Source organism: Gracilinanus agilis, chromosome 3 (assembly GCF_016433145.1).
Source record: "Gracilinanus agilis isolate LMUSP501 chromosome 3, AgileGrace, whole genome shotgun sequence".
NCBI lineage: Eukaryota > Metazoa > Chordata > Mammalia > Didelphimorphia > Didelphidae > Gracilinanus > Gracilinanus agilis.
In genome coordinates this window covers 481,185,497-481,197,519 of record NC_058132.1, presented here as the reverse complement: position 1 = coordinate 481,197,519, position 12,023 = coordinate 481,185,497, and the positions used below count along the sequence as shown (strand labels likewise).

The window sequence follows — 12,023 nt, the reverse complement described above, 5'->3', positions numbered from 1 at the left end:
AATAAATGCATGTTATTGATTGACTATAAAAAAGAATGGCATAGACAGACTGGTTCACTGGGCTTCTCAGTTTTAAAAATAGGAAATAGCTCCTGAAGATTAAAAGTAAATAGAAAAATCAAAACAACTCTGAGTTATCATCTCACACCTAGCAGATTGGCTAAAATGAAAGAAGGGGAGAGTAATGAATGCTGGAGGGGATGTGGCAAAATTGGGACATTAATGCATTGTTGGTGGTGTTGTGAACTGATCCAACCATTCTGGCTGGCAATTTGGAACTATGCTCAAAGGGCTATAAAAGAATGCCTGCCCTTTGATCCAGCCATACCATTGTTGGGTTTGTACCCCAAAGAGATCATACCTAGATAAACAGACTTGTACGAAAATATTTATAGCTGTGCTTTTTGTGGTGGCAAAGAACTGGAAAACGAGGGTATGCCCTTCAATTGGGGAATGACTGAACAAATTGTGGTATATGCTGATGATGGAATACTATTGTGCTCAAAGGAATAATAAACTGGAGGAATTCCATGTGAACTGGAATGACTTCCAGGAACTGATGCAGAGCGAAAGGAGCAGAGCCAGAAGAACATTGTACACAGAGACTGATATACTGTGGTAAAATTGAATGTAATGGACTTCTGTACCAGCAGCAATGCAAGGACACAGGACAGCTCTGAGGGATTTATGGTAAATAACGCTACCCACATCCAGGGGAAGGACTGCAGGAGAGGAAACATAAAAGAAAAACAAACTCTTGAACGCATGGGCTGAGGAGGACATGATTGGGGATGTGGACTCGAAACTACCACACCAATGCAACTAACAACAATTTGGAAATAGGTCTTGAACAAGGACACATGTTAAAACCAATGGAAATGTGTATCGGCTATGGGTGGGGGGAGAGCGGGGGGTGAAGGAGAAAGTAGGAGCTTGAATAATGTAACCATATTAAAAATGAATATTAATAAATGATTAAAAAATTAAAAGAAAAAAGAAAAAAAATGTAAGTGGGAAATGTTTAACAAAAAATAAATAAAAATACAACCTAAAAAAAAAGTAAATAGAAAAGAAATGCTCATCAATCAACCAATTAATTAAAGAATCCATCTATTCATCCACGTATTTATTTATTTATCTCCCCAGCCATCCATTCATCTATCTATTTACTTATTTATTTATCTATCTATTTATTTATTCATTCATTCATTCATTTATTTAGTTAGTTAAGTTTTCAGTTATGAATTTTAATAGCCTTTTCAAGGTAAGTGTAGCAACTTCTTTTTGGGGCTTTATTGAAATGATCAAGCCCCAGCCAAGGCCTGGGATAAGACATGTTACCTGTCTGAGCCTCAAAATAAAAGAAATGTTTTAAAAAGACACTGTACACAAGAATACTAAACTGATCATCCTTTAAGGCAACAGACATTCATTAAGAGCTTATGGAGCAGTTAGGTGGCTCAGTAGATTGAGAGCCAAGCCTAGAGATGGGAGGTCCTGGGTTCAAATGTGACTTCTGACACTTCCTAGCCGTGAGACTGTGGGGAAGTCACTTAACTTCAGTTGCCTAGTCTTTACTGCTCTTCTGTGGTGGAATAGATACTTAGTATTGATTCTAAGACAGAAGGTGAGGGTTAAAAAAAAAAAGAGAGAGAGAGCTACTATGTGCCAAGCACAAGATAGTTTAGTCTGAAGATATGATTAAATTAAGTTTAGGAAAAATGAAGAAAATATTTTGGATGTTAGGTTAATAAATATTAGGAATGTTTTATGGTGATATTTTAAGTCATAGATATTGCTGGAGAGAAACCATACTGTATCACAAACTTGTGTGTGTGTGTGTGTGTGTGTGTGTGTGTGTGTGTGTGTGTGTGTGTGTGTGTGTGTGTGTGTAGAGACTTTAACAGAGGTAGAAATTTAGGATAATGGGATTTTTTGTTTGGTTCTTTTAACAGTAAGGTAATTCTGAGAAATGAGGATGAAAAAATCAAGGAAGCAAGGGTCATAGTGGGTAGGTTAGGTCCTTCCTTCTCACACTCAGTACAAAGCACTTCCATTCTCTGGTAACAAAGAAGCTTGGTGCCTCACTGTTGCATCTTCTTCTCTAGGTTAGTTTAGGTATGTGTTTTGAGCACTTCATTTAATAAAATTCCATATCAACAAAATAATTTGTTTGCTGGCTCTTGGATCTTTTTTTTAATCCTTACTTTCTGACTTTGAATCAATACTAAATATCAGTTCCAAGGCAGAAGAGTGGTAAGGGCTAGGCAATGGGGGTTAAGTGACTTGCCCAGGAACACAAAGCTAGGAAGTGTCTGAGGTCAGATCTAGGGATCTTATTCACACTAATTTTTATCAAAGAAAGGAAATCCAATAAGATCTATCTATCTATCTATCTATCTATCTATCTATCTATCTATCTATCTATCTATCTATCTCTTTTGTCTNATCTATCTATCTATCTATCTATCTATCTATCTATCTATCTATCTATCTCTTTTGTCTGTCATCTGTATGTTTATCCATCTATGTATCTACCCATCTATCCATTCATCCATCCATCTGTGTGTCTAGCTTCTGTCTATCCTTCCATCCACCCATCCATCTATCTATTTATGATATGTCTATATAAGTGTGTATTATATATGTATATATGACATGTATATATAGGTATGTGTGTATGCATATGTATAGATACACATAAATTTATGTGTATAAATATATAAATCAATATTGTTTACTATTATCATCAATCAGAGATGAAGGGTAGTAATTCTCTAAAATGGGAGGGAAATCTTCCCTTAGGGTCCACAGATCCCTAAAGTCCACCAAGTAGCTCAAGGACATTTTGGGGGAGTCTGTGAAGTTGAGAGAGAAAAAAAGATAACATCCTTGTTTTCATGAATTTCAAAATATGATTTAATATTTCTTCCAATTATAAATTAAAAAAAATATTATTCTGAGAAGGGGTCACAGGCTTAACCAGACCACTAAAGGAATCCAGTTTATGACACAGAAGAATTTAAGACTCTCTTATCTAGAAGGTTGGGTATAATGATTACTCATTCCTCCTCTTCACAGGATGCTCATCAAGCAATCAACAAACATTAATTAAGGGCCTACTTAATAGGCACTGTGCTTAGGATACAAAAAAAACCAGCAAAAAATATATTTTGGGATGGAGATTGGTCTCATCCAATGCTCAGCCTAATGTATGTATATTTAATTTTTTTTACATTCCTTTGATAGCTTTTGTTTTATAATACAACCTTGATTTCCAAATATATCTATCCCCTCTCTCCTATCCAGTGAGCTATTTTTTGTTAAAAAAAAAAAAAAGATTGAGGAAAAGGGGGGAGAAAAATCAGCTCAGCAAAACTAACCAAAACTGATGAATATTTAAGGCCACCTCAAATGAGGTGTCTGAGGCTCCATCTCCAGATTTCTAAACCTCATTACTTCTATTCTGTCAGTGGAAAATCTAGGACCCATCATCCCAATTTCTTGAGATGGTTCCTAAATTAGCTTCTATCACTTATTTGCCTCTAATGGAATACCATTGTCCATTTGCTATGTTGTGAAGAAAAGCTACTAAAGAGATCCACACTCCTGGATTTTATAGGAACGGATTTAAATAGAACTCTACTTAGAAGTTACTGTGCCATCAGTTCAGGGAACATTAAAAGAGCTATGAAATGACATGAGCAATATGGAAATATGTATTCCATGAAAGTACAGGTATAACCTATATCAGACTATTCTCCCACAGGGATGGAGGGTATAGACGGAGAAAATCTGAATTTTAAAATGTCCAGAAACAATTGTCAAAAACTGTTTCTACATGTAACTGAAAAAATAAAAATAAATACGTTTTTTCAAAAAGAGCTATGACAGTCAGTCTGGAGGCAAGAGGTATAGAAAGAAAAGAATTCAGCAGGATAGTGGACAAGAAGAAAACCCAAAGATCGATGGTGCCATGCCTTAGGAGAGGGGCAGCAGCTACAGTGGGGCAGCTTGTCAAAGTGGGTGGGGCGAGGAGGAGAGAAAATGTATGAAAGTTAGTCTCGGTGGCTGTCCAGCAAAAAGGTATTTTTATCGACAGCCCCCAGGCTTGGGATGCTCTTTCTCCTCATCTCTGCCTTCTGGCTTCCTTAATGTCTCCTTTAAAATCTTACTCTCTACAATCCCTCTTAATTCAAATACTTCCTCTGTTCATTAAGACTGATTCCTCTTGCATATAGCTTGTTTTTATATAGTTATTTGTATGTTGCCTCCCTCATTTTAGACTGTGAGATTCTCAAGGGCAAGAAACTCTGCCTTTTGCCTTTCTCTGTATCATCACTGCACAGCCCAGTGCTTGGAACATAAGAAGAGGTGCTTTAAGAAATGTTTATGAACTCAGATACAGGAGATGTGATTCTGTCCTGAGGATAAGAAGGAAGACCCATAGTCCTATCAAGTAAGGCAAAGAGTGAAGAAGGAACAATTTTTAGAGAAAGCAGCCACCATCTTTGCCTTGAAAGTCAGCCTCCCCATGAACACTTCAAGTATTCTAAAAGATGCTTTCTCTAAGCACGTACACTTGACCTGACTATGGGAGTCTGGTTTCTTCTCCTCCAGGCTGCATCAGGGTCTTGCTTCAAGTCAAAAGCCTTCCTGGGGCTAGTCCTGATACCATCCAACACAGAGAAGTTTCAGAGCTTAGCTAAAACAAGCTGCATCATCAATGAATAAAAACCGAAGGGAACTTGGGGAAGGAAGCAGATGATGAGTCAGGAGTCCCAGCAGCACAAATCTCAGATGTGTTAAGCATTAAAAATCCACTCCTCAATGGAACGGGGACATCACCCCATGATAGAGGCAGCTGGGCTCCAGCTGACCTTTTTTATTTATTTTGGTTGTGAAGAGGCTTCCCCAAGCCAGTCTAAGGAAACAAAGAAAGTTAGATATTTTCTTAAAAATGAGTCAGAGCTGCTAGGGAGGTGAAGCTTGAGTCTTGCTTGCATTATTCTTGTGTTTCTCTCATGGGCAGCCAAATCTTCCAGCCAACGGCTCATTTTCTCCTCCCAAATGAGCTAATATTTTTCTGTGGCAGTGACCCTGTTTATAACCTTGAGTTTCTGAAACTCGAGAGGAAAATCCTGCAAGCGGTAGACGAGAAATGTTTTCCTCTATGTGGTGTGATTTTTTTTTTAAAACAGGAAGAACCTATTCAGAAGATACATGGCAAAGGGAATTTGTAGTACTTTTCTAAATTCAGATGGGAAGCAGATACTTTGACTTTCCCTGCTCTTTGCAAGGGCCAGGCCACATGGTCTTTGATTCTGTGATTTTAATTACACGTTCGAGGTCAAAGCCCCCGGAGACCCTCTCAACCCAGGGAGTCAGTCTGGTCCCCTGCTTTAATCATGCCCATGAAAAATCAGAACATTGAGAATGGATTGGAAGCAATAGTAAGGCCCTTCCTAGTGACATTGGTAGGAGAGATTTGGAAGGAGTTAAGACTCCAAAGTAGGGAGAGCTAGGTGGTATAGTGGATGGAGCAATAAGTCTGGAGTCAGGAAGACCTGAGTGCAAATGCAGCCTCAGATACTTATAAGCTGTGTGACTGGGCAAATCACTTCACCCTGTTTGCCTCAATTTCCACATCTGTAAAATGAGCTAGGGAAGGAAATGACAAATGACTCTAGTATCTCTGCCAAGAAAACCCTACATGAGGTCAGGAAGTATCAGGCATGACTAAAATAACAGAACAACAACAAGGAGACTCAAAGTACAACTTCTCTCTTTATCCCATACAGTCTGGGTGTAGCTGGGCATGTGCCATGGGCCCATTATGTGGGTCCCAGGCTTGGGGGCCTGGCTAAAAGGCATGGGTGACCAGAGGCTCTTGGATGTGTCTGTGTTCAGAGGACACTTCCCCTCATTACATCTATAAAAGGAGCTTGGAAGCCTTTTCTCAATGCAAACAACAAATTACTTTTAGGGCTGCTAATGCTGATCTGTGCCTGACCTCAACAAATTCCAACAAAGGAAACTGAAAGGGGAAGTGAAGGGATGATATTCTGAACTACTGGTGACAATCATGACTCAATTGGCCAGGGACAGTGACGGGAAATGGGTTTTTGTTTGTTTTCATAATTTCTTATTTTATTTAATTTTAATTTAACTTAAAATTTTATTTAACTATTTTAAAATCTAAATTTATTTTTTAAAAACTATTTTTCTATGGTTGCATGATTCATGTTTTTGATGAGGAATGTTTGAAAGTAAAGCTTTGGGGAGGGGTCAGCTATGGGGCTCAGTGGATTGAAAGCCAGGCCAAGAGATGGAAGATCCTGAGTTCGAATTTGATCTCAGATACTTCTTAGCTAGGTGAACCTGGGCAAGTCACTTAGCCCCAATTGCCTAGCCCTTACAGCTTTCCTGCCTTGGAACTGATTCACAGTATTAATTCTAGATGGAAGGGTTTAAAAATAATAATAATAATAAATGCTTTGTACACAAGAGGGCTTAAATATGTCTGTGCTGAATAGAACACAAGTTGTAGTAATCTCCCACCACAGGTCCAATTGCAAGGCTGTCTGCACCTTAAATCAGCATTGAACAACAGCAGCTTCCTCCTCAAATTTCGCCTAAAGAAAAAAGTTTCTGGAGTTCCTTGTGCTGGCAGAGTGAGAGGACAGGATGGGCTCTGTTTACTTTAAAGTTAAGTTACTGTTATATGAAGGACTGAGAATGCTTCCACTTTGAGGATATTCAAGCCTGCTGTATAGGGAATTCAGCCATATGAACCCCAAAAGAATAATGTTAGTTTTTTAATCCACCTTTTTTTTTTAACCCTTGTACTTTCGGTGTATTGTCTCATAGGTGGAAGAGTGGTAAGGGTGGGCAATGGGGGTCAAGTGACCTGCTCAGGGTCACACAGCTGGGAAGTGGCTGAGGCCGGGTTTGAACCTAGGACCTCCTGTCTCTAGGCCTGACTCTCACTCCACTGAGCTACCCAGCTGCCCTAATCCACCTTTTAAGTAGATTCAATAATGACGTCCCCAGAAAGTAGGAAAGGGGCTGTGCTGTTTTCACAGCAACAGGGCTATTAGAAGAGCCCCCTAGCTTTTCAGCTGGTCTTCCCAGAAAAATGTTTATCTTTTCCAGACTGGAGACCTTCAAAACTCCAGTTTCCTATTTTGCAAAAAGCTTTGTGGCCATTTCCCAAATGGGGGAGGAATTTCTTTTCGAGGAAATTACTAGGTCAGTATTTATTAAGGGCCAACTATTGCCAGGCACTGTGCTAAGCGTGGGGGATTCAAAGAAAAGGCAAAAGAAATTCTGTGCTCTCCAGGAGTTCATGGTCTCAAATCAAAGGAATTCTTATTTGTAAGATTTCCCTGGAAGTCAATTTAAGGGTCTTCTATTCTCCTCAATTAAGTGCTCTTCCAGGTGCAGGCCTTTTCTCTCCCTTTCTAAAGCCCCCAAATTGGAGCAAAAGGCCAGATTTTCAAAAGAATCTTTGAAAGCAAGTGTTCCTAAATCAATTCTTTTGGGACACAAGGGGCTGGTTTTCAGCATAATCTCCAAATGTGGTACAAAGTTTGGGAAGTATGATTCACACAGTCTTCAAATCATTGCTGAAGCTCTTCTCTGAAAAGACTTCCCTTTATGTCCAAGTGCTCCACATATTTGCTCTATGCTCCTAGGCAGGGGGCCTGGAGCTGATTTAGGAGTCACCCATAACCTTCTCTGTTAGCAAGTCAATGTTCCCCATCACTATTTCAATAGGAAAGAAACCCACTCAGTTCAAACTGGAAAAGACAACAATAGAAATAATACATACATACATATATGTGTGTGTGTATACATACATACATATATATATATATATATATATATACACCAAGTACTCTATTCTCTAGGTCAACCAGATTTATGAGATGGAGACATTGAAAAAGTGTCAAGTAAGTCTCAAATACTTTGAATGCTTTCAGGGAAAATGCAGGGATCATTTCAATGCAAAGCTGGTTCCAGGAGGGGCAGCATTTAAATCAGGGATCATTAACCTTTTTTTCCTGGACCTCTTTGGAAGTCTGGCAAAGCCTATGAAAGGCAGAAGTCTTTTTCAGCATAATGCTTTTTTTTTTTTTAACCCTTGTACTTCAGTGTATTGTCTCATAGGTGGAAGATTGGTAAGGGTGGGCAATGGGGGTCAAGTGACTTGCCCAGGGTCACACAGCTGGGAAGTGGCTGAGGCCGGGTTTGAACCTAGGACCTCTTGTCTCTAGGCCTGACTCTCACTCCACTGAGCTACCCAGCTGCCCCAGAATAATGCTTTTTAAAAATCCATAATGAAAGGAAATGATAAATTTCAGTTCAAGTTTAGTAACAACAATAATAACTAGCATTTAAATAGCACTTTAAGGTTTAAAAAGTACTTTACCAATTTTCTTAATCTCACTTTATGCTCTCAACAATGCTAGGAGGCAGATGCTATTATTATCTGCATTTTACAGATGAGGAAACTGAGACAGAGTGAATTTAAGTGATTTTTCCAGAGTCACACAGCTGGAAAGTGTCTCAGACTAGATTAGAACTCAGATCTTCCTGACACCAGGATTAGCACTCTTTTTTCCCCCCTCTACCCACAAACCCCAGGTTAAGAATCCCTTATTTAAACAAAGTACACATTGCCCAGTTTTACCGGCAACATATACATACCTGGTTCAAGAAACAAATCTGTTGTTACAAATCTAAGCCAGATGATCCACCCAAATCTTGTCTCCAGTAGCTAGAGTCCCTAATAACAGTTTCTAAGCACTTTTCTCTCCCCCTCTCATCATTGTAGAAGTATATTCTCAACACTACAGTGGGCACGAGGGGAAAAACAACTCAGAAATCAAGTATAGCTGGTAAAGGTAGACCAGTTCTTCGAAGACAAGAAAGAACAGCTATGACCATCCCATTTTTTCCCTCTTTATTTTTGAAAGCTGGCAGGGAGGGAAGAAAAGTCACTGTTGACTTACCCCCTGCAAGACTTGAAAGCTGTCATTGCTGGGTGGTGGGTCTTGATCTGGATCAACTCCAACTCTGTAGCCATGCCAGGGAAAAACATAAGGAGAAAAACAGAAAACATGAGACACGTTTAGATGGTGCCAAGCACTCTAGGTTGAAGGCAACCAAGATGTCAATCACTTTCCCAAAGCAGTCTGAGCAGTTAGTTCAAAGGACAAGAAAACTTGCATGCAAGATGGAGGGGTAGAAGAGGGGAGAGAAAGAAAGAAAGAAAGAGAGAGAGAGAGAGAGAGAGAGAGAGAGAGAGAGAGAGAGAGAGAGAGAGAGACAGAGACAGAGACAGAGACAGAGAGAGACAGACAGAGAGATAGAGAGAGAGAGGGGGGGGAGGGAGAGAGAGAGAGGGAGAGAGAGAGACGGGAAGAACACACACCATCCATTTCCCTTCCTCGAAGGTCGAGGTTTTGCTGCTGGAAGGTTCTCCATGCTAAGCTGGCACTGGCATTTAAACACTCAAATCTGTGTTTGCCTGGCTTTCTGTGACACTGGTAAAGTATTTTTGTTTTTTAATATTTTTATTCCCCTAAAGGCAAGACCTGAATAAGTACTTGAGCACATCACTCCTGGTTCAAAGGTTGACCTTCCTTCTGCTGGCTCCTTGCCTCTCTGATCAGTTTCCCTTCTTGTTCAGAAGACCCACATTCTGGTGCTGGGAGCAGCGAAGGATGAGGCAAATTTCAGCTCCCCTGGAGACCCCAATATGTTGGTATCCATAAAACATGTGGGGTAGAAAGATGAACTAAACTTAGTTACTTAGCATGCATAGTCCAAACTGGTGGATTATGGAGTTAAGAATGAAGGATTCTGGGAACATCTAGGTGGCTGATGAGTTAGAGAACCAGGTGTGGTGTCAGAAGGACCTGGGTTCAAATTTGACTTCAGACATTTCCTAGCATGTATGACCCTGGACAAGCCACTTGATCTTGTTTGCCCTTCTGTCTGGAGTTGTTGCTAGGATAATTGACTAAGGGTTAAAAGAAATAAATGAAGGATTCTGAAAGACAATGGCACATGACTCAAAAATTAAAATCAATGCCATCAAAAACAATAAACTCTACCTTCCCTAATCCGACTATTATGATGATACTCATAGGATCATAGGCTTATATATTTAGAGCTAGCAGGAAGCTTGGAGGTCATGTAGTTCAACTCCCTCATTTTATGGATGAGGAGCCAAGTAGCCTGTTCAAGGTCATACAGCTGATAAAGGGCAGAGCTGAGATTCAAACCCAAGAATTTGATTCCAAGTTAAAGATTCTTTTCACCATACCTTATAAAAAATCTTATAGACACCATGGAGACAGTTTCTAAGGATATTTAAATATCAACTCACCACTTTCCACACCCAAGCTTTTTACCTTATTTCATTTTGAAAAGAAACATGACAATGACAATACACAGCAATACTGAGGTAGAGAGGAACAAGGGACAGAAGAGGGATGATGCCTTGTAAAAGTTTCTTCTCTCCATTCTCCATTTACCAAAAATAAGGAAGGAAAATAAGTGGGGAACACAAGGAAAGCCCAAATTCAAATGAGAATGCATTGCTGTGGTGGAAAAAGATGGGACGGAAGTTGGCCTGGGTAAGACCAGGCACCTTGAGTTAACAGGGGAGCCAAAGGCTCATAGGTATAGGGTATTTTTTTTTCCATGATTTCCTGCCACCCGTGCAATTGCAGTCACTTTTGTACGTAGGCTAGTTAGGGGGCAGAGGAAGGCAATTGCTAAAGTCGTCACAGTAGCCCATATACATTCACAGATCCAAATTCCCTCTTTTGCCCTAGGTTCCAGCCGGCATTAATCTAATTATTCTGGACCAAAGAAATTGGAAAAGGAGCACACAGAAGGCAAAGGGGCCAACTTGCCCCCTACGTTCTGAAGCAAGTGTGATTGTATATTAAAGCCACTGAGGCATCAGCTTTCCTAACAATAGTGAGACCTTTGTGGGTATCAGACAGGTGCCTCAAACCAGATACACTTTCCTGCAGCACTTGGAGGTTGTTTTCTATCAGAGCTTGTTATCAAAAAGACTCAGTGTATCTGGACATCAGCCCAGAGCCAGGGATTAAACTCTATCCAAATGTGTACAGACTGAGGGAAGGAGGGAGGGACGAGAGCTTGGGTGGCTCTTTCAATGCACGAGCAATTCAATCTAGGGGACACAGAGCTGCCTGGAGAAGCGGCAGCCAAATGCCGATGGCTTTACACTGGGATCTAAGAACACCTGCCGTATAGACGTGATCTCAGAGATGGCAACACACTCAATCACACCATAGCTCTCATGTCTATGAAAACTATACTTTGAACCCTTAATGCAGATTAGAGATGAAAGCCCTCCACTCAGAGGTATAAGATGCACAGCTATAGAGCCAATAGTAGTCTCTGTTCACTAGAAGTCTTCAAGCCCCCGTAAGCTGTATTAATTTACACTGATTATCTCCTCGGCTCCAGGTGCAGGGACACAGCATCAGAGAGCTTGGTTACACTAGAGAATCACTCAAATTGCCCACCAGAATGCCAGGTGAACAAGCAAGTCTTGGTCTAACCACAGAGAGGCTATTGTGGAAATAGTAGCAACGAGATTATGTGATCTGAAGGGCATGTCTGTTGGCTGCAGCCAGCCAAGAACATAGCCCTCTGGATTTGCCAGTAACAATCTCTCTATTCTGCACGGCTTATGCTGGGGGGAGGAGAAGGGAGAAGAAACTCCCAAACTTCTCAACCTTTCCAAGTGGTTTCTGTGATTGCAGACAGATAAAACGAATTTCCTTTTTCAGCCCAGTTGAGATGGTAAGCTTATGGGTAGGGAAAAATACTGCTGAACACTAGAGGGAAAAAAAATTACCGAATAGTGGACAAGCTGCCAAATACTACCCCCCCCTTCCACTTATTCCACTTCCTGTTCACGAATCTGTCAATAAAAGGACTAAAACTCACAAACACCATCTCTCCCTCTA

General features: G+C 40.4%; 1 protein-coding gene across 1 annotated transcript in view; it reads right to left on the bottom strand.

The window, feature by feature from the left end:
• Positions 1-12,023, bottom strand: part of SLC9A7 (solute carrier family 9 member A7) — a 212,253-nt gene that overhangs the window by 18,367 nt on the left and 181,863 nt on the right. Inside the window, exon 14 of the mRNA XM_044670403.1 lies at positions 9,018-9,081. Coding sequence (XP_044526338.1) covers positions 9,018-9,081 — 64 coding nt within the window. The remainder of the gene's footprint in view (positions 1-9,017; positions 9,082-12,023) is intronic.